Genomic DNA, 24,080 nt, shown 5'->3' on the forward strand with positions numbered 1-24,080 from the left:
TGGTAAAAAACTGAACAAAAAAAATACTATAATAACTTTGTGAAGAAAGTTTTAATATACATATATCAAACTATAACGGCATTCCAATCTTGTCCAAGAAACCATGATGCAAGATAGACAAAATGAGTGTTTTGGAGAAAATCATTTAAAAATTCCTTCATCATAAAAACAGTCTTTCAAAGAAAACCACATAAAAACTTTTATCACATAGACCCACAAAAATTTATGAAACATGCCTTTTGCAATCACTTAGTTCTAGGATTCATTTCAAGTATATACTAAGCACTGTTGATATACAGCCTTAAGCGTCCTATCATGAGTTTCATCAAAAGTTTAACCGTTTTCATGATCCTTAAATGCATTTCGATTTATATCTTGTTTTGATGCTACTCTCTTCCATACTCCTCTCCTCGAGACATATATGACGCTCTTCTTCTTAATCGATACGGCTGTACTCCATTAGACAAGCCAACTCTTCATCAAAATACTCTAGCTTGACATCCTCATCGTAGCGCTGCCATTATAGCCCCCCCTTCGTATGCTCTTGATCTTTTAGAAGTTTATCCCTCCATTCCAAAAAGTTGTCCATATATCTTTTTGCCGAGACAATATCCATGTTGCACCTTGCTCAATCCGATTTTAGAAATCCAAAGGAAAGAAGAGACGTAAAAACAATGAATGTAACCTAACCATTTTACTAATACAAATAATTTTTTCTTTTATTTTTGTTGTCCATTGTTCTTCCCTTGTTGAAGAAAACTTGACCCCAAGTTTTACAGTAGTCATAAACCACACAAATACGATACCAAGAAAGCAAGAAGAATCTTCTACTTGGAAAAGGTCACCTTAGGTGAAAATAACTTTCGAGAATTTGCTTCCAAAAGATAGAATGGGTCGAGTTGAAATGGTATCGCTATGGAGAGGACCTTCAGCTAGAAAAGGTTTTTGATGAAGTTCTGGCTCATTTGATGGAAAAGTACAGTCGTATTGGCTAAGAAGAAAACGTTTGATGTGTCATAAGGAGAGGAGTATGGAAGGGAGCTGCAACACAACTAGATCTAAAAAATAATTGCATTCAAGAATTATGAAAACTGATAAACTTTTAATGGAACTCGTGATAGGAAAGTTTAGGCTTTAAATCACAATTGATTAGCAGTTAACACATATTTGAGATGAAACCTAGAACTAAGTGATAAGAAAAGACAAGTTTCAGTTTGTTTTTTCTGCGTCTTAGTGATGAAAGTTTTTTATGCGGGTTTTTGTGAAAGACCTTTTTGTGATAAAGGTTTTTTTAAATGGTTTTGTTTAAAGCATCTTTTTTGTCTATCTTGTGTCATAGTTTCTTAGCAAGATTGGCATGACATGACATGTATGTATGATATGTGTCTAATAATGTAAAATTAAAGATAACGTGAAGTATTTGGTAAAAAACTGAGTAAAAAACACTATAATAACTTTGTGAAGAAAGTTTTAATATACACATATCAAGCTTTCATGTCATGCCAATCTTGTATAAGAAACCATGATGCAAGATAGACAAAATGAGTGTTTTAGAGAAAACCATTTTAAAAATCATTCATTATAAAAACTGTCTTTCAAAGAAAACCACATAAAAAACCTTTATCACATAGACCCACAAAAATCAAATTGAAACTTGTATTTTGTAATCACTCTGTTCTAGGATTCATATCAAGTATATACTAAGCAGTGTTGATTTACATCCTTAAGCATCCTATCACGAGTTTTATCAAAAGTTTAACTGTTTTCATGATCTTTAAATGCATTTCAATTGTGATTTTGTTTATATGCTGCTCTCTTCTATACTCCTCTCCTCAAGACAGAGATGACGCTCTTCTTCTTAATCGATACGGCTGTACTTCTCCATCAGACGAGCCAACTCTTCATCAAATTCCTCTAGCTTGACGTCCTCATCGTAGCTGCCATTATAGCTCCGCCTTCTTATCCTCTTGATCTTTTAGAAGGTTATCCCTTCATTCTGCAAAGTTGTCCATATGTCTCTTTGTCGAGACAAGACAATATCAATGTAGCACCTTGCTTAATCCGATTTTAGGAATCCAAAGGAAAGAAGAGGCGTAAACTAAATGAAGTCATAAACCACACAAATATGATACCAAGAAGGCAAGAAGAATCTTCTACTTGGGAATGGTCAATTCAGGTGAAAATAACTTTCGAGAATTTACTTCCAAAATGTCTTGAAGATAGAAAGGGTCGAGAGAGGACCTCAAGCTAGAAAATGTTTTTGATAAAGACGTGGTATATTACAGTCGTCGGTTAAGAAGAAGAGTGTCTGATGTGTCCTGAGGAGAGGAGTATGGAAGAGACCTACAACACAACTAGATCTTAAAAATAATTGCATTCAAAAATTATAAAACATGATAAACTTTTAATGAAACTCGTGATAGGACAGTTTAGGCTTTAAATCACAACTGATTAGCAGTTAGCACATACTTGAGATGAAACCTAGAACTAAGTGATAAGAAAAGACAAATGTCAATTTGTTTTTTCAGCGTCTTTGTGATGAAAGTTTTTTTTATGCGGGTTTCTCTGAAAGACCATTTTTGTGATGAAGGTTTATTTAAATGGTTTTCATTAAAGCATTTTTTTTGTATATCTTGTGTCATAGTTTCTTAGCAAGATTGACATGACATGTATATGTGTCTAATAATGTAAAATTAAAGATAATGTGAAGTATTTTGTAAAAAACTGAATAAAAAAAATACTATAATAACTTTGTGAAGAAAGTGTTAATATACACATATCAAACTTTCATGTATTCCAATCTTGTCTAAGAAACCATGATGCAAGATAGACAAAATGAGTGTTTTGGAGAAAATCATTTAAAAATCCTTCATCATAAAAACGGTCTTTCAAAGAAAATCACATAAAAAAACCTTTATCACAGAGACCCACAAAAATCAAATGGAAACTTGTCTTTTGTAATCACTTAGTTATAGGATTCATCTCAAGTATATACACCAAGTAGTGTTGATATACACACTTAAGCATCCTATCACGAATTTCATCAAAAGTTTAACCTTTTTTATGATCCTTAAATGCATTTCAATTTAGATTTTGTTTTGATGCTGCTCTCTTCCATACTCCTCTCCTCAAGACAGATATGACGCTCTTCTTATTAATCAACACGGCTGTACTTCTCCATCAGACGAGCAAACTCTTCATCAAAATGCTGACGTCCTCATCGTAGTGCTGCCATTATAACCCCGCCTTCTTATCCTCTTGATCTTTTGGAAGTTTAGCCCTTTATTTCGCAAAGTTGTCCATATATCTTTTTGCTGAGACAATATCAATATAGGACTTTGCTCAATCCTATTTTAGAAATCCAAAGGAAATAAGAGGCATAAACAAAATGAATGTAACCTAACTATTTTACTAATACAAATAAAATATTTCTTTTATTTTTTTTATTCGTCGTTCTTCCCTTGTTGAAAAAAACTTGACCCCAAGTTTTATAGAAGTCATAAACCACACAAACATAATATCAAGAAGGCAAGAAGAATATTGTATTTCGGAAACTTCAACTCGAGTAAAAATATCTTTGAGAATTTGCTTCTAAAAGATCTTGAAGATATGAACGGTTAAGTTGAAGTGGCAGCACTATGGAGAGTATCTCAAGCTAGAGAAGGAGTTTGATAAACACCTGATGAGAGCGCCAATATGTCCCGAGGAGAGGAGTTTGGAAGAGAGTATCGGATGTATCCAGAGAGGAGTCTGGAAGAGAGCTGCAACACAACTAGATGTAAAAGCTAAATGCATTCAAGAATTATGAAAACGGATAAACTTTTGATAAAACTTGTGAGAGGACAATTTAGGCTTTAAATCACAATAGCTTAGCATATACTTGAGATGAAATCTAGAACTAAGTGATTACAAAAGACAACTTTAAGTTTGCTTTTTGTGTGTGTTTGTGATGGAAGTTTTTATGGGGTTAGGACTGCAGTCCCCTTGTCTCGGGCCTCCAAGTGGTTTAAAATTCATATATAGCTAAGCCGTTTATAATGAAGTTTTTATGGGGTAGGTGGACTGCAGTCCCCTTGTCTTGGGCCTCTAAGTGGTTTAAAATTTATATTAAGATAGAAATTCAAATACTGCTAATTATCCTTGTAACCACATGATCCATTTTGATTCAGGTAGCATGGTTGTAAGTGTGTCAATGGAGGATTTCCCACTCGATTTTGTAATAAACCTTCTTAAGGTCCATTTGAGGATTATACCGGGGTTTTATTTGAAATTTTCAAACCCGTTGATTTTTGAATTGATTAATATATTTCTGAAAATGTCTTTCCTTTGATAAACTAGTCTGTTCTTCAAAGGGAAGACTAATATGTTGGTTCGAGGGCATCCTGTTTTGGAGGTAAATGTGATAAAAGGGGAATACAACTAATTAGCAGGGCCGACAATTAACCTGTGCAGTCAGCCCAACTGCACAGGGTCCAAAATTTCCAGGGCCACATATAGTTTAGGCCCAGTAGAATATATATTTTATATGTATAGTGACAAAATAGAACCTGGCTTTGCAAGGGGAATAAAAGAAAAGAAGCGCAAATACAAGGTCATAAAAAAAGAGTTTGGTAATTTTCTCCTACTTGCTCTTTCTCAGGAACTGCGAAAAGTAATCTGTTAAGAAAGAACTGAAATTATATATAGACCGAACTTTTTTCAATTAAGGGGCCCAAATAGTCAAATTTAGCAGGGGCCTATTTATTTATAGAGTCGGGCCTGTATTTTAGTTTGACAAGTCTCCATACCTGTTGGTATTTGTGGTAAACCAACTGAAATTAAATTGTGTCCTGCTTTACCTAAAGTCCTGAACCTAAATTGTGTGCCGAGTTGCTTGCTATTGCATTTGTTAAGTATATGATGGAATTTTTACTTTTGATTTTTATGTGTAATTTTTGATGGGATACCAAGGTATGATAGTGGCCAGGTACTAATTCTACAACCCAATGTCCCAATATATCAATTCATTCTTCTGGCTGTTGAGTAGTGTACTTAATTGGGTAGAGTGACTAGAGTCCACCTTTTGTGAAAATTAATCTTCGAGCCACATATTTCTTGCAAGAGTGTAAGATTCTCTTAGTCCCTGTAACAGAGTTTGTATCCTCTAGGATTAAATTATTGTCATTTGCAAACAAACTGCTGATGTATGCAATGCGAACCTTCCTTGCCTATCCTGATCCTTTAATATAAGTTTTTATTTTTACCTATTTGTATCATATTCCATACTTCGCCTATGATGTTAAGAAGTAGGGAGGGCGGCAGTTTTCTTGTCTCAGGCCTCCCAGTGGTTTAAAATTTATCTGTAGGCGAAAGATTAAACTTTTGAAACTGTTAAAAATCCTTTCAACCACATGATCCATTTTAATTCAGGTAGCATAGTTGTATGTCAGTCGAGAGGAGACCCTTACTCGATTTTGTAAAAGGCCTTCTCAATGTCCATTTGAGGATTATACCAGCGTATTATTTGTTATATTTAACGCCGCTGATGATTTCTGAATCGATAAAATAGTTCTGAAACTGTCTTCCCTTTGATGGAACCAGTCTTTTCTTCCCGATAAGATTATCCATAATCCTATTTTTGAGGTAAATGTAATGAAGGGGGAATGTAGCTATTTTACTTTGACAAGTCTCCAACTTGCTAACTCCTCTAGTTGAAAGAGAAATCATACGAGTTTTCCTTTTAGGTGGATCCGCTTTAAGATAATAGGCATAGAGATCTAATTTCCATAACCGAATTGTTCCTCCTTTGACAACGTGATGACACATTCTGATACTCCCCCCTCCCCCCTCCCATAACAGAGATCCTTAAATCTTTGGTTTGTGCCTCGGCGAGCTGAATTATTGGTCATAGAGTTAAGCTGTGGAATTTATTCATGGCTGTTGTCTAGTATGCAATTTCCATAACCTAATTATTCCCCCTTTTGACGACAACTTGATGAAACATTTTGATACTCCCCCTCCCCAAACAGAGATCTATATATCTATGGTTTGTGCCTCAGCTTGCTAAATTTTTTTGTCATAGAGTTTGTATTGTTTGTTGAAATTGTGGATTATATTCAAGGTTGTTCTCTAGTTTATTAGTCTCTGCAAAGTTTGCTTCCTCCTGCTAGATTTGGATCTGGATGTCTATGTTCTCAAATACTTTTAAATTCCAGTTTTTAATAGTCTGTATGGCTAGCTTAGAAGTTTGGTATTGCTATAAATAGTCCCAGTTAACGGACTATTAATTGATATGTTCTACTGTATGGAAGAGAAATGAGGTTTTTATGTTATGAACTCTGAACTTTACGAGATACCAATACAGGCCTAGTGCAGAGAATGCAAGTGAATATGGAGCATGGCTACTCATTAGATATGCAGTACTGCATACCTACATACCCAATGTAATAAAAATAAAGGTTTCCGATATACCAGAGGAAGCTTGTAACCCTTCAAACCGTGACTAAAAGAAAAGCAACGGTTGACTAATAGATCTCAAACATAATTATGGTGGACAAATATCATGCAATACATATATCGCAATGCACTTTAAAGTTTAACTAGGTTATACTAGAATTTTACCTTCTCAATATTTTCTTGAATGGAATATTTGCAGGATCACCGGCAAACTTATATCTGCACCACTAAAACCCACCGTATAACGTGCAAATGCTAGAAGGTCTACTTTATTGGAGACAGGGGACTTCCGCATGCATGCTTTGAGAATCTGAAAGTGAGAAGCATCATCTGGAAGGGGGATGTATGTTAAGTGGTCCAGTCATCGTGGCCTGAGCAGTGTTGGATGAATAATAATGTCTGGTCTGTTTGTTGCGCCTACGATGACAACTGTTTTAGAGCAGTGCCACCGGCATTTCCATGTGAAATGCTCAACTGAGACGCTGGATAACGAGATAAAGTGGTGAAGAAGGTATATTAGCAAATAAAGTGGAAATTCAGTTTTATGTGTTCCAGTGTTAGAGACCCAGTTTAAAAAAAATTCTCGTACATTACATTAACCTCACTACATGATACACAAATTTTGTGACCGTTGATTCATTGTGCAACATTTATAAATAAGAGTTCATTAAACTCATTCAAAATTGTGTCCATAAGTCCGAGTATGTGCCTGAGGAAAATGATATTAAATAGTAGTATGAAATATGGCAATTAATAGAGCCTCTATTTAGTTTTTAGAATACATTTTATTCAAGAGTGTAGAATATATATATGTTTGCTCGACAAAAAATAGAAAAAAGGAATATAAGTTCGTATTTTGCAGATTATTCTAAGGGAAAATAATTTTTTTTACTACCCTCTTCTTATGTCAAAGTAGTCACTAAACATCAAAATATAATTAAAAATAGCTCATACTATTATATATTCTTTTATGTATATTTAGGAATTGAGTCATTATATAATTTCACTCATTGCCCTTAAGTGGGAATGCCAATGTTTGATGTCCTTATTTTCTTACGCAACTTATCACTTTATTTAAAAAATGTATCAAAAATATTTTTAAGAGGTTTTTAAAGTAGGTATTATTTTAAAAAAATTATTTGTCAAAATATGAATTTATAAAAAAATTTGCAAAAATATGATTTTACAACTCGATTCAACTTCAAATGCAATCGAAAAAGATACTATTATTTTTAAGGAAACTTAAAATAAGCTATATATGTGAGTGATTTTGTTTGCAAACTGTACTTTTACAAATATTTTTAAATCATTGTAAAATCGCAAGTAAAATTAAAAAATATAGAATTTTTAATTTTTTTCTTTTTTAATTATTTACACATGCACAACCAGAAAAAAACGACTTTGTAAAGTTGATAATTTCTCAATTTGTAAACTATTTAATTTTCCTGGATTTTGTATTAACATTAGTTTTATTTAAACTAATTGTTTGACTAATTAGTTGAGTTTGAACATATCGCATTTGCATATACGATACATATCGTAATATGATAGGAAGCTCCATGTACATATCTCCGGCGAGTAATATAATATGAAGCTCCAATTCCGGCTAATTCGCCTCAGTTATCGGTGGCCAAACTCGCCGGAACTCTTCACTAATTGGTACAGTACACACACTTGTATGTATATTAACACATCAGTTATTCTTGTATGTATTTTATCATTCACTTGTTTGTTTTGTCGATTATTTAATTGTATATAGCTTAAATTGTGTTTGTTAAAGTGTTTTGTTTATCGAAGAAATCGATAAATTGTGGAAAAGGTTTCGGAATTTTGATTGCATTAGTTATGAAATACGAAAGTTCGAGTTTGTCGAGAATTTTTGAATTAAGCCTGTTTAGTGGATAATGGATAGATGACTATATTTAGTAGAAGTAGAACAAGGAGATCGTTGTCGTTCCAAGTACATTAGTTATGAAATAATTAAGGTCGAGTTTGTTGAGAATTTTTAAATTTAGCCTGTTTAGTGAATAATGGATAGATGACTATATTTAGTAGAGTAGAACAAGGTGATTGTTGTCATTCCAAGTACATTAGTTATGAAATATGAAAGGTCGAGTTTGTTGAGAATTTTTTAAATTAGGCCTGTTTAGTGGATAAGGGAACACGGATTATATTTCATAAGCCTGTTTAGGGGACAATGGAACAAGGATTATATTTCATAGAACTACAACAAATTAATTCACGAGGGTGATCGTTGTGGACATTCATGATAATGGTAGTTTAATAACATGCTAATTAGGTTTGATTGTTTTTTAAAGTCGGTCATAAAAATTGTGCCTTACTTAGATGCCTTGCTATTTACGGATTTAAAGTTTATAGCTAAGTAAATATTTTACGAGAACTATGTTGAAGGCTTGAAGTAATATTAAGTATTAATAACTCGGATGACTATAAGTTTCTAGTTATAATGTGATAATTTTGTTAAATAATATTTTCTAGTAAATCGCACAAGATATCTAAAATGCTTATCTGTTATTGGGAATGTGACTAGTGGTAGAAGATATATGAAGGAAAAATAATAACAAAGAGAGACTGTATGAGGAGGTGCTATGATTTTGGAGGAAGGGAGATGAGGCATCATTGTAAACAAAGGATGGCTACAATTAACTATGTTAATGCTATAGCTGTCTAATATTTATGGGTGAAACTTACGTAACGAAAAAAATCTTAAAATTCTATAAATTATATGATTTGCTCATCCCTTTTGTAGTATTACCAATTTTATTTAATTTTTTCTTTCATAGTTTTTGGCGTTATATTCTTCCTAAATATCTTGTTAGGAAATATGATAAATTTTAGTAGAAAATCTACTGATTTGCCGCTTAAGAGGTGATGTTTGTGAAGCACTTAAGAGAGTTATATGGTTAACACAGAGCATAATATCTTGATGAGCGCCTCATATTTATTTTAACCAACACGTATGGAGAAATTGGTAATTGTTTGAGATGTGTTAATTTTTTACATTTTTGCCAGGTATGCGGTACTGGAACCAACTCCCTTAAGAGTTAAGATATTCAACCATAAACATGCGCAGCTGCTTGAGTATTGCTCACACTTAAGAGGTTAGATGTTAAGTTGTGCTAGTATGTATAATATTTTTTTTAAGCATATGCTGCAATGTGGTAATTTGTTGTATTCCTAGAATTTTGTTATCATGATTTCTTTGAATTTTATGCTCATACAAAATTACCTACCATGTACATGGTTTTCTGTCTACATCATATGTTCTAGTTCATATTTTTCTATCATATAATTAGGTTAGACTTAGAGTTTATATACTTAAAATAACGTACAATCCTGCATATATTTCACTTGGGGGATATCCGTTCAAGTATTTGTTAAAACTGAAAGAGAGTGAGGTTTTTAGTTACTAAAATTCCAACCAACTCCTAATTTAGTTGGATATCAAAAATATTATAAACAAGTCACTCTTCTGGTTGTGCCATTACCCATCACAGGTAGTCCTGGTCTGGTTGCCCCAGCAACATTTGAAGACTAACGCTGTGCTCTAGAGATTTTTTAGGAGAGAAGAGAAGAGAAGGGATGGGAGGAGAAGAGAAGAGAAATAGTAGAAGAAAATAAATCAGTCGTGTGCTCCCGAGTTTTTGTAAAAAGAGGAGAAAGTGACTATGAAAAAGAAGATAATGTGAGAGGATCTTTCCAAATCTTCCCATTTTTGGGAAGAAAGTTTTGGGGGAAAATTATAGGAATTTTTCTCTCTTGATCACTTCTCTTCTCTCGCCAAAAAACTCGGGAGCACACCTAGGAAGGAAAATTTTAAAATTATCTTTTCTCTTCTCTTCTCTCCATTTTCGGCAGACAGCGACAAAATACCTCTCCGCGAAACATCGCCACATACCCGATTACCGATAGAAACTATATAGAAACACGGAACCTAGAAAGCTAAGCTAAGACTTAGGATTATTGTGTATAAGTACGAATATAGTTAACTACTAGCCCACATAAAATAAGTAAACTACTAGCCCCACAAAATAAGTAAATGCACTAATTTCTCTACTACATTTAATTGAAATATTTACTAATACATATAAAAATTCGTTTTATTTTCGTTCCCCGTCGTTCTTCCCTTGTTGAAGAAAACTTGACCTCAAGTTTTATAGAAGTCATAAACCACACAAACATGATTCTAAGAAGAATCTTTTAGAATTGCACAGAGTAAATACCTTCTGTAGGCACGTTTGACTAGCACACGTGCTTCAGTTCTCTACATCAGCATAAGCTGATGACATGTGGTAGATGGGCTGCAGAAGCCCATGCAATGGGCACACCTATAGCCTCATGTGCACTAGGGTCAGCCAAATGTCGTACAAACATGCAATCATCGATATACAGAACGGTCAAGTGCCAGACCATGATAAACGATTCAAAGTACCATTGATCAGCAACCATATTATAATGGGGCCAATCAAAGAAAACCATTTAAATATCCTTCATCATAAAAACCCACAAAGAGCAAATTGAAACTTGCTTCTTGTAATCGCTTATTCCTAGGCAGTTGCGATTAGAAGCCTAAAGCTCCATATTATAAGTTTCCGTTAAACGCTTAACGATTTCATGTTTCTAAAATCCATTAATGTTAGTTATGTTCCGCTGCTGCTTTCCTCATCACTATGATTCTCTCACGATGACAAATCTGGCGCTCTTCCTTCAACTGATACGGCTGTACTTCTCCATCAGCCGTGCCAAATTTTCATCAAACTCTCTCTCCAGTTTATAATCCTCTTCATACCGTTCCTTCTTTAGCTTGACCTTCCTATCTTCCAGATCTTTCAAAAGTTTGTCCCTTTCGTCAGCAAAGTTGTCCATAACTTTTTTCTGAGACAAAATCAACGTAGCACCTCACTCAACCTCGATTGTGCCACCAACAGCTTATGAGAAAGATGTTCCAAAGTGAAAAGTCTGATGTAGCTAACTTAAGCTTAGTAATTTAAGACTTTTTATGTTCTGCGACCTCTAACTAGCTATTTCCATGGTCAGGCGGGTCTATTTTTATAAAACCATGTTACAACTCAAGTACTCTAATAAAAATATCGCATGTTTTTTTTTAAATAGTTGGGAAAACGAAGAAGCTAGTTATATATGGAATACCATGATGCCTGACCGCCTGAGCTACTTATACATGCAATACTATGATGCTTAAACAACGGAGCAGCTTTGGCTAACTAAATACACAGTATGACAGCTGTGAAATATCTTCTGTAGATGTCTAGCACATGTATTTCAGTTCTCTACATCAGCATAAGCTGATGACATGTGGTAGATGTCTAACCTAAGAAGGGAGTTTGTGGCACTTGTGGGGGCTGCAGAAGCCCTTGCAATGGGCATCTCTATAACCTCAAGTGCACAAGGGTCAGCCAAATGTCGTACAAAAGAAACCAATTATAGATATATAGAATGGTCAAGTGCAAGACCATGAGAAATGATTATAATTACCATTGATCAGCAACCATATTATAATGGGGCTAATCAAAGAGAACCATTCAAAAAATCCATCATAATCCCACGAAAAGCAAATTGAAACTTGCTTTTTGTAATCTTTTAGTTCTAGGCAGTTGCGATTTGAAGCCTAAAGCTCCATATCATAAGTTTTCATCAAAAGCTTAATAGTTTCATGATTCTAAAATCCATTTATTTAAGATTATGTTCCGCCGCTGCTGCTGCTGCTCTCCTCATCACTATCAATCTCTCCCCATAAAAATCTGGTGCTCTTCCTTCAACTGTTACAGCTGTACCTCCCCATCAGCCGAGCCAAATTTTCATCAAACTCTCTTTCCAGCTTTACATCTTCTTCGTATCTCTGCTTCCTTAGCTTTGCCTTCCTATTCTCCAGATCTTTGAAAAGTTTGTCCCTTTCCTCAGCAAAGTTGTCCATATCTTTCTGCTGAGAGAAAATCAACATAGCACCTTGCTCGATCCTATTTCACGAACCCAAATATAGAAGAGGTGTAAACACAAATAACCAATTATGACTACGAATTTAAACAGTAAGAAAACAAGTAAATAACAGTGAAAAATGACTCTTTCCTTTTAGATTTTTTAATGCATTTACACAATTACACACGGTACAACTAGCAGACAACATATTTAGCACAAGTTCTAGCAGTTAGTTACACTATTATAAACTGCATCCACAATGACACATAAAAGGCTTACAAGCTCAGTCGGAAAAGGTTACACAAGATGCAATCTATAAATAATACAATCAAGAATCAATAGAGGAAGATGATAACTACATACTAACTAAAACTTAGTAACCAAAACCAGTAACACAATTTAGAAATGAAATCAATCTACAACATGACATGCAGACAAACCCAAGGGATTGATACTTCACAAAATACAAAAATTATGACCATGCTCACACTTAACATCCACACAGCGCCAAAGGTCCAACAACTAGTAGCTAATTAACATCACCAACATGCAGAAACTGTTAAAATACCCGTGTTAAACATAAGCTAAATCTTACCATGGTTTTTTATGGCATAGAAAAGAAGATATGCATATACACGAGTAACACTGTTCACATACTATTTGCATTGTACCTGGATTGACGATCGGCTGCTGAAGAAGAATTTTCCATATAGATCTTAATTTTCTCCCTCTTCTCTTGCTGTATCTTCTCAAAAATATCCTCCCTCTCATTGCTGGATTTGTTAATTAGCCTGAGTTGCTCTCTATAAAATTCTTCTTGAATGTCCATCTGAAGAAAAATAAAATTCCCAACATCAGTTAAAAATGCACCCAATTGCTTTTCTTAAAAAATAATTAAATTTAATCTCTGCAATTAGAGAAATGAAGCATACAACTCAGATGTGACATAACAAGATGTGACAACTGGAGATACCGATTGTAAGAGAATTGTGCATCAGAAGACAATATACACTTGCACAGAGTTTAAAAAGTCATACAGTATATTCCCTATCTGTTATAAAGGATCACTGATTACCTCCTCCTTGATTTGCTCGTGATGCATTTTGGTCCTCTGTCGCACTATGCGATTCTCTTCCAGGGTCTTGCCCAATTTCTCAGTCAAAGCACCAAACGATTCTTCAAGCGTTTTTGAATGTTTTTTTTCCTTCACAACTTCGTTCTTGTACCAGTGGAGGAGATGATTGTCCTCGTTCATCTGCTTCATTGGGTTAACTACCATCTCCTCGTAAGATCTCATCTCAAACTTGAGTTTGGATTTTCCTAGCAAATCAAAGATAAGAAAAATCTACTTAACTAAAGAAGAGGAAAAGTTTGGATTTTCCTAGCAAATTAAAGATAAGAAAAATCTACTTAACTAAAGAAGAGGAAAATGAGGAAAGAGGTACTCTTAACACAAGTAATGGTGGTAAAATGTGCACCTTGAGAATGCTGATTAAATTTATCGATATCTCCTCTCTGTGCCATGTAACCATACAGCAGGCGCTGGCCGCCAGGAAGAAACAGCTTATGTCGACGATCCCAAGCTTCACGGTTCGTTCCTTGTTCCTCGAAATGCTTGCTTAATCGCTCAGCCTCAAAATAACCAACAGCTGAGGGCTCAAAGATGAGGACACTCATACCTCGATGCCCTTGCGGGCCATATGAGTGCCGTGATCTCACTGCTGCATAATTATTGAAGTACTCAAGAAGCTCGGGATTTCCCATTCCAATCCACTGAAAATGCAATATTAAGTTAAAAGGTAAAGCACAAGGAACAAACAAACAAAGAAAGGATTGTTCACCACACGGTAGGCCTCTTTCACATTCGAAGCTTTATTTGTCACTTAATACATAAGGGGCATTATCCAATAGCATATTAAAAGAAAATTTACCTTTCCTTTTTCATCTCTCTCGAGTTGGGTGTTCATGATAATGACCATAGGAGGCCATACTATGGTCCGATCCTTAACTTCACTCTGGTTTAAACCCTTCCACTTTCCGAAGGCTTCTCCAGCAGGGATTACAGAACTTCCCCTCCTACGCAGCTCCTCGTCCAACAGTTTAGCAAGTAGCCTGTGGGCCTTTGCCCTTCTTTTTCCCTTAGTTTTAGCATGGGTGATCAGGGGCTGCAGTCCACAATACCAGTCAATAGCACCGGGCCCTCCATGACATGCTGGGCAGTGCCACTGCCTATCAGGTTCATTAATTTCCTCTGCTTTCATCTCATCTAGGGTTTCAAAGAAACTCTTAAGTAATGTACTCTTCTTCAAAGTCTCGTGACTCTTTTGGCTTTCATCAGAGTCGTATTCATCCGAATCATTAATATCTTCAATATTAAAATCCTCTTCTTCACCACTTTTATCAACATATTTTTCGTCCTCTTTGTCATCTGTAGCATCGGCAGGGTTGAGAGCAGGTACATGATACACCTTTTCTACCTCAGACGGGTTACTGCACCATTGCCACCCTTTCTCAAGAGGTGGTATTACAGCTGGTTGATCATAATTGTTCACATACTCTATAGAAGATGGATTCCAACCTCTTCCAGTAGGCCTTCTATTGTCACCTGCTGGTGCTGCAAAGGAATTGGTCGAACCCTTTCCTGCCCAGGCATTGATAGGCTGCTTAGTTCTTGGCCAGGCATTAGAAGGTCCCTTGGCTCCTGTCCAGGCATTAGAAGGTCCCTTAGCTCCTGTCCAGGGATTGCCTGAAACTTTCGTACTGGAGTTCTGATTCCCCACATTTCCTACAAATCTATTTCTGGGCTTTCTAGCTACCTCCTCCCAACCTCCATCCTGTTCAGAATCGAGACTTACGGCTGATACCCTATCAACCACTTGATCAGCCCAGCGATCAGAAACTTGAGCGACATTTTTTCCTTTGCCCGATTCAGTTGAACCAGCAGTAGGTAGCTTTGCACCAGATCCTCCCCCTATTCTTGAACTCATCGTTTAAATTCCCAAAACACAGTTCCTGACACAATAGTTGTTTAACACCTATCATAAAAAAACATGTTAAATGACAGAAAGTCTCAACTTTTATAAACTTCTATTTGCACCAAAATTTGATATACCCTGCATATATTTAGCATAAAAGGAACGATAACAATAACATAAACAAAAAACTGACATGCTCAGACCCTATACATTACAACACTATCACAATCAAAGCACAATAATCCGCACACATATTACTCCAAATTTTGATCATCCATGCCTATAGAAAAATGTTAAAAAAACATTTAAGACCCTTCTAACAATGTATAACCGGATATTGTATGGGAATAGAACTGGAAAAAAAGACAGTAAATTAAACAATCAGTATATTAAACAAACATAAATCCCCAGAAGCTAACAATGTAATACTCATTCAATTAAATATATGAACTAATTACTTAAGGTTAAAAATTATATCCTCAAAACATATACACAAACAAGTAACAACAATTAAAACAAAAAACACAAATCTGCAGAAAGATTAACCATAAAACCTATAACATCATGAAAGAAAGTTTGGATACCGGAAAGGCAGAAACAAATAAGTTAACATACAAAGGTATAACAGCACAGACTCACACATATGACAGATACATCAAACAAGTCTAGATGGTGTATACATACAGATAAAAAAACAATCAAACCAACAAAAACCACACATGCACGTACACCTTGCAGACAGTATTAACCTCTAAAAGATGTACACTCTAACCTTCTAATCTTTAGTAGTTAATGTATATAAACTACTAATAGACATTGAAATGCACAAAAGTACACATAAATTACACATAAAATCCTAAAAATTGTGAAAATAAAAAACAAGTTCAAATAACAGAAACAAATAGCATAATATACAGAAACATAACATGGATAAAATTAAAACATTAAACAAGTCTATATAGTGTTTGCATACATTTAATACACAAAAACAAAAACACCTCGCAACATCAAAATCCCGACATATATGTACTCTAAATCATTGCAATCACTATAACATGTTTATGACCAAATAATCACCACTTAAAACACAAATGTATTCATAAACTAAGCTTAAAACCCTTAAAATCACAAAAATGAAGAAGAAAGTATATGTAATATAACATCAAATATATAACAAAAATAATGGAAAAGTCTAGATGTCAACATAAATTTGACCCACGGAAACAACACCTGCACCAACAAAAACCATAAAAAATTCACAAAAAACATCTTAGAGTATTTAAACCTAGGATAATATAAACCTTGGATTATTTTAATTAACAAAATTGTGTATAAACAACTAATAAACATGATAAACACAAATTTGGACATAAATTAAGATTAAAACCCTTTAAAATGACTAAATAATAGTTGGAATGCCGAAAAAAGTAAGATAATATACGCAAATATAACAACAAATATACCAAAAACAATAGACAAGTCTAGGCGTTGTATATATTCACTAGACACACGAAAACAACAATCGCATCAACAAAAACTTTAAAAAGCACATAAAAACATTTTACAGTATTAAAACTCTAACATATAATCGCTAGATCATTTTAATCAACAAAACATGTATATAAACAACAAATAAACTCGAAAACCACGAATGTACAAATGAATTCAGCTTTAAGACACTAAAAACATGAAAAAAAAGTACAAATAATAGATACATAAAATGATCGACGGAAAAATTTAGTGAATAGATAGAGAAATATACCTGATTGTGATCGAGAGAGATGAAATAGAGCTTTTTGGCGAGGGTTGTGTGTGTGAATAGGTTGTATGTATATTTTAGGGAGAGAGATAGAGAGAGGGGTGAAATAAGTATGACTTTTTGTGAAAACAAGGAGCGTGTGTTATAATCTTGAAGACTCTAGATTTCAAAAAAATTAGTATGTTGGTGTATCTTCTCAAATCTGGTGGGCCCCATTCATAGTATTTTCTTTTTCTCGGTGAAAGTTAATTTTTTTTATCGTAATACTTCTATTATAAGAATTGTTTTGGAAATATAAACTTATTCTCTTTCTTCATTTTTTTTTACTTTATGCTCAGTATACCTTTAAAGAACACTAAAGATTTATATAATGGAATCATAATTCCAAGCTTTTTAGGAAATTCAAATAAAGTACCATTTTTTTATTAGTAGATATTCCATCGTATCATATAAGTTATAAGAATTTTATTCATCATACTTTAAAAAGTTGCACAATCATTTGGTTGGTAATGGTACCACTCGCAAGACACTCTTAATGGGCCAACTTGTAAAGAGTTGGTCCATGCACATCGCTCTCTCCGGGAGGTTGGCCGCCTTTTCTAGATCTTTCCATTTCCAAGAAAATCTAGGGCTCGATCCGGCCTTCCCCACAATGAGTTTTCCTGGCTAATTAGCGCGAGTAGCGGAACGAGCTCTATTTACTAGAGGCTTCCTTGGGAATGACATCTGAAATTTATTTTAGGACTTTGATTAAGCACTTATTCTTACGATCATGATATAAAAGAATATAAGACCCTTTGATATGCAAATGTAAAATAAATTCTAATAACTTCAAAATCTGATGAAAATGTTCGAAAACTAGTAGGTGACATAATATGACCTATTTTAATCCAAATTTCACGATCTTTTAGAAAACTTGTTTATGTATCCAAAAAAGTATTAATTTTGTATATATTTATTATATCGGGAGTCATCTTAAGAAAATAGGACACAAAATTGGCAAAACAAATATGTAAATAGTTTATTTTGTACAATATTTTTATCTAGATTTGGAATTTCTAAAAAACTATTATATAGCCGTGACAAAGCGCGGTTTAGTCGACGAGTATATCAATATCCAAATATTTTAGTTCCCTACCTTATTTGACATTTTTGAGTTTCAAGTAAATGGGCCGATATGTGTTTTTATTCTTAAATTTTATATTCTATTTGAAACAAAATTCTGGATAGTATATTCTTTTAATCTATACAAATCTAAATAAGAGTATGTTATTCTCACAAGTGGTTTAATTAGCCCGGTCATCGTGGCACATGTGATTTTGATCATGGTTATTTTCAACGATACAAAGTTCATTGGTTGTAATTCCGGGATTCTAGTTACACTCTAGCTTGACAGACTCATGAAGATTGTAGATCTAGTGAGAGCATCAATCGCTATATATTTACTTGATGTATCGAGGAAAAATATATAATAAGTGATGTTTGGTTATTGTGTTTGTTCGAAAAAATTGTTAATATATTTTCATATTTTTACATTTTAGTTTGGTGATTTCGTGTCTTATGTTTGGAAAAACTCCGTATGAGAATATTGTAACCCTAAATATTGCTTCAGTTTTAAATGTTATTTTTCAATATCATGCTCTCTTTTGTTTTTAAGTTTTTCGTGAGAAATTAAATTGATTCTGTGACACACTTCATCAGGAAAATCAACTTTGTAAATTTAAAATAGGCATAATGTGTAAGAGTTATCATGAAATATAATGAGATGTATTGACTCCGTATATATTAAATTTTTGTGGATACATTAATATTAACTTAATAACAAAATGTTGAAACCATTTGAGAAGAAACAACTTGTTGAAAATTTAGGACATATACAGAAAAAACTGGAAACATATCCTTATATAATAAAAACCTTGGAACTAACAAGGACTACGAGACCTAATCATCATTTTATGTGAGGTGTATACTTTAATGAATTCTAGGAACTAGTGGGGGTAATATGTTTGAGATTCCGTCTAATATATAGTTACACTCAAAAGTAGGTGCTGAACGGAACTTATTCATTTTTTCGAAGGGCGGTGATAAATTTAATTGTACTTTAGTCTCCATTATCATGTATAATAATTTTTTTTGTTGCATTATTATGTCAATTAAGTTCTTTTCCGATTGCTATTGATCTAGACATCCTTCTTTACGTTTGTAATCTTTTCTCGATGGTATGTCACCTGTTGTAGTTGTCATCTTCATTTCTTTAAATGCAGTTAATATATTGATTTTGTTATGATTTTGAGTGCAATTCTGACTTTAAAATTTAATTTTTCTTCAGACGAGGAGTTACCTGGCTTTCGCTAAACATAAAGAAATGTTTTTGAAAAACTTGCAGGAGGAAATGCAAGAGTAGGTGGAAGATTCTTCTTGAGCAGAGGACTACCAAAAAAGTATTTTGCCATGTTCCTTTGTCTGAGGATTGAAAAACTCCCTAGTATTCCGTTCACATTCGATGTAGGTATTATCATATCGCCTTGTTAAAAATGCTATTAGTTGGAATTTTGTCCTGTTTGAATATTGACGAGTGAGATATGTGATGATAATTTTTGTATGTGGGACCATTCTGCCGACCATTGAAAGTTGCTTGCTATTCCATTTTTGAAGATTATGATTGAATTTTACTTTCTTTATTATGTGTAATTTTCATCCTTTTTTTGCTAAATGGTATATATATTAGAAAGAAAAAAAATATGCAGGGGTTAACCCGTGCTCTATGACAAACCATAGAGAGGACTATCTATGATCAATCTACAACAAGAAGATTGAAAATAGAAAGCAAAAAATGGGAAGAAAAACCCTAAACCCCAAGAGTCCTACACAGAATCATCTAGCCAAATACTAAAGAAAAAAGAATTGGGATGCTTAATAAACCAATTTGAACTAGACAATTACGTTCTAATATTCACAATAATACCATCTAGCAATTTAGTAGGACGTAAACAGCCTTTATCGTGAGCTTGCATTTATTTCTTTACACAAATGATAACAAAAACCTGAGCTGCTAGCAAATCTGTCCAAAACGTATTTACCAGCTGGACCAAGGAGGGAAGCTAGCTTTTAAAGAATAAAACTGCTAGAAGGACATGTGATGAAAAAGTGACTCGAATCCTCAATGCCCCCCAACACAGAGATAGCAGTGCTGATCTACCTGAAGACCAAACGAAGCCAGCTGGGAAAGAGTGTACAAACGATCATGGCAAAGAATCCATTCATGGTGCGCGTACCTGTTGATTGATAGTCTGTGCCACACAAAGTGATGCCAGGGAACTTCAAACAAACGTAACCGGATAGTGTCCCAAATTTCCAGATTCTGAGTTTATATAGTAACATACCATTCCAAAGAACCAGGTCGTTCTTTTCTAAATCAAAAGCAGGATAGTCAAACTTAGCCAGCCAGGTAATATATGAGTGATGTATGTGATGTCTGGAGTTTGGCAGTGGAAGACGCCAGTCACCCGACCTGATTAATTCATGAACCAGTGTATTATGCTGAAGGCCAGATTGAGTAACAATAAGATCTCGATTAAACGAAGGTATTCAACCGAATACCAATGTATGATAGTGGCCAGGTACTAATTCTACATACCAGTGTCCCAATATATCAATCCATTCTTTTGGCTGTCGAGTAGTGTACTTATTTGTGTAGAGTTCACTTCTCGTGAAAAATTAATCTTCAAACCACACTATTGTTGCAAATAGTGTGAGATTCTCTTAGTCCCTGTAACAGACTTTGTATCCTTGAGGATTAGATAATGTCATTTGCAAACAAACTGCAGATGTATGCATCCCGAACCTTCCTTGCCTATCCTGATATCTTTATATAGGTTTTTGTTTTTACCTCTTTGTATCATATTCAATCCTTCGCCTAAGATGTTAAGAAGTAGGGAGGGGGCAGCAGTTCTCTTGTCTCAGGCCTCCAAGTGGTTTAAAATTTATCTATAGCATTTAGGCGAGCCATTGATTAAGATAGAAATTTTGAAACTGCTAAAAATCCTAGTACTCACATTATCCATTTTAATTTAGGTAGCATAGTTGTAGGTGGGTCGGGGGGAGGAGGACCCCCACTCGATTTTGTAATAGACCTACTCAAGGTCCATTTGAGGATGATACCAGCTTTTTATTTTTAATGTTTAAGGTCGCTGATGATTTCTGAATTGATTAATATAGTTCTTAAAGACTTAAACTGTTTTCCTGATGAAACCAGTGATAAGACTATCCATCATCCTATTAGACAGGATATTTTGGAGTAGTTCGATTGTGCAATTGATAAGTTTAATAGGCCTAAAATATGTTGGTCTGAAAGCATCCTATTTTTGAGGTAAATGTGATGAAGGGGGAATGTAGCTATTTTACTTTGACAAGTCTCCAACTTGCTAACTCCTCTAGTTGAAAGAGATATCAGACAAGATATTTTTTGATGGATCCCCGTTAAGACAATATGCATAGGGGTCTAATTTTCATTACCAAATTATTCCTCCTTTTGACAACAACTTGATGAAAGATTCTGATACGCATCCCTCCCCCCTCCCCAAACAGAGATCCATCTATCTACGGTTTGTGCCTCGGCCTGCTGAATTTTTGGTTATAGAGTTTGTATTGTTTCTTGAAGCTGTGGAATATATGCAAGGCTGTTGTCTAGTATCTAATTTTCATAACCGAAATATTCCTCCTTTCGACGACAACTTGATGAAACATTTTGATACTCACCCCTCCCCAAACAGAGATCCTTGGGCCTCAGCGTGCTGATTTTCTGGTCATAGAGTTTGTATTGTTTTTTGAAACTGTGGATTATATTCAAGGCTGTTGTCTAGTTTATTAGCCTCTGCAAGTTTTGCTTCCGCTTGTTAGATTTAGATCTGGATATCTAGGTCCATAAATACATTAATATTCCAGCCTTTAATAGTCTGTCTGGCTATCTTAGAAGTTGTTATTGCTGTGAATAATGTCCAATTAACAGACTATTGAGTGATATGTTCTACTATATAGGAGAGAAATGAGGTTTGTATGTTTTGAACTCTGAACTGTGAACTCTAGGATATACAAATACAGGCCTAGTCCAGAGACAATGCAAATGAATATGGAACACACTATGACATATAATGAGATTTATTCTTATTAAATAGGTTATAAAGTTGTAAGGGTTAATTCACATAAACTTTATCTTATGTTTTGACACTATTTGAAAAGAAAGGAAAGTTTCGAAATTAAGGATATATATGTATGTATATATATTATGTGAAATTGATATTTGTGCAGAATATAAACCAAAGAATGGCAGACCTTATTATCATCATATCATATATAAGTATAAATTTTTAAGGTACTAGGACTTATTGGTTACACAAAATGTATATTTGCACGTGTGTAGTAAGTTTTTTGGTTTTTTGCATACAATTTGGTTGCAACTTTCCTAATTTTTTTACAGGATTAATTGCATAGTGCATCCCTTTGGTTTGGACCATTGTCACTTTGATACCAATAGTTTGAACAATTGCACTTCGCACCCCAGACAAGTTTGGGCGCTGCATTTTGCACCCTTTATGTCAATATTTAATTACATTTTGACCATTGAAGTTCAACAGATTTTTCATCTTAATCCCTGAATTTTTTTTTGACAGTTTAGACCTTCAACTATAAAAAGTGTCCATTTTAACCCTTTTATTAAAAAAATTGACGGAAAGGGTGCAAAGTGCAGTGCCCAAACTTGTCTGGGGTGCGAAGTGCAATTGTTCAAACTATTGGTACCAAAGTGACAATGGTCTAAACCAAAGGGATGCACTATGCAATTAACCCTTTTTTATATGTTCTTGATGTATTGATGGAATAAGAAATGTTATGCAAATTATTTCATACCCTTGTTGTACATATAAAAAATTGAAATATCTTCATCATAGCTCCTCACTTTTTTTTGCTTTTATGGTTATGTTGGATCAACTTACAGCAAGTCAAGTACAAACTACAAGCTAGCTAAATCTGGAATCGTATAATTATTAAAAATTACTCTTTTTCTGTGTAAAAGTTTGAATCGAGAACAGAATTTTTTAAAACTATCATATGCAAGTATATGGGGGGGGGGAGGGAATTGAGTTCTGATGGAAATTATATGGTAGGGAATATAATGACTAATGCATGTGATTTACAAAAAACTTGTATTTTCCTGCAGCCTGCAGAACAGTTGTGCCTAAGTATCAACTTTATCTTATTTATTTCAGAAGAGAGGCAAGCAGGTTTTTTTTTGCATTAGAGGGACATGTCCGGATAAAATACCGCGTAAGAAGCTACTAGTAGGTTGCAGCTACATTGATTATGGTTTATCTGTAACTCGTTTTTTCTTAATTGACATCGAAGTTTTGTGTTCAGGTGATTGTAGAAAAGGCTGATAGTAGTTCAATTCCTAATGCAGAAAATAGGTATCTACGTACCCTTGCTAATTTCGTTTTTTCTTTTTGAGTTAACTAAAATATAAGAAGCTTTATCACATCAATTCTCCGGGATATCTTACAAATATGAATGCTTTCTTAGTTCTTACATCAGTGCTCAACTTAATCATGTAGCATCTTTTCTCTTGAACATTTTTTTAACAATGCTCATCAGTCACCAATTTATTTCTTGTATATAGGTTGCATATCCGAGCTGACTCCCATCTTGCGGATCTTTTTGTTGAGATTTGGAATAAGATCTTTAAAGTTGAAAGAAGGTCGAAGACATATTCATTATTTGTGATTTTGAAACACGAGGATCTTGTCTGTGAGTTCCCTTCATATATAAATGTGTGATTGCTAAAATGAAATCGAACAATATATTTTGGAATCCTGGTCTGATTTTTATATTATGCTGTTATAGTTAAGAAACAGATATCATCGGTGTACAATGACTACAAAGATGAAGATGGCTACCTTTGCATA

General features: G+C 34.2%; 2 protein-coding genes across 6 annotated transcripts; one reads left to right on the plus strand and one right to left on the minus strand.

Moving 5' to 3' along the window:
* Positions 1 to 7,938: 7,938 nt before the first annotated feature.
* LOC141711668 (uncharacterized) lies at positions 7,939 to 24,080 on the plus strand. 5 transcript variants are annotated; one of them, XR_012571432.1, is made up of 6 exons: positions 7,939 to 8,094; positions 9,469 to 9,557; positions 19,454 to 19,633; positions 23,388 to 23,445; positions 23,536 to 23,585; positions 23,795 to 24,080. XR_012571432.1 is itself a non-coding variant. In XM_074514274.1 (6 exons), the coding sequence occupies exons 1-6, from the start codon at positions 8,024 to 8,026 to the stop codon at positions 23,949 to 23,951; spliced, it is 597 nt and encodes a 198-aa protein (XP_074370375.1). In that variant the 5' UTR covers positions 7,939 to 8,023; the 3' UTR covers positions 23,952 to 24,080. The 5 variants fall into 5 exon arrangements, 2 of the variants coding, with proteins under 2 accessions (XP_074370375.1, XP_074370376.1); XR_012571433.1 differs by having other exon boundaries at positions 19,454 to 19,629; positions 23,339 to 23,445; XR_012571431.1 differs by having other exon boundaries at positions 19,454 to 19,629.
* Positions 11,825 to 17,254, minus strand: LOC141711667 (protein SUPPRESSOR OF GENE SILENCING 3-like). Its single transcript, XM_074514273.1, has 6 exons — positions 17,128 to 17,254; positions 14,322 to 15,425; positions 13,869 to 14,163; positions 13,466 to 13,710; positions 13,062 to 13,219; positions 11,825 to 12,431 (listed from the first exon to the last, which is right to left on the minus strand). The coding sequence occupies exons 2-6, from the start codon at positions 15,375 to 15,377 to the stop codon at positions 12,230 to 12,232; spliced, it is 1,956 nt and encodes a 651-aa protein (XP_074370374.1). The 5' UTR covers positions 15,378 to 15,425; positions 17,128 to 17,254; the 3' UTR covers positions 11,825 to 12,229.

The sequence above is a fragment of the Apium graveolens genome, chromosome 3, assembly GCF_009905375.1.
Source record: "Apium graveolens cultivar Ventura chromosome 3, ASM990537v1, whole genome shotgun sequence".
Lineage (NCBI taxonomy): Eukaryota > Viridiplantae > Streptophyta > Magnoliopsida > Apiales > Apiaceae > Apium > Apium graveolens.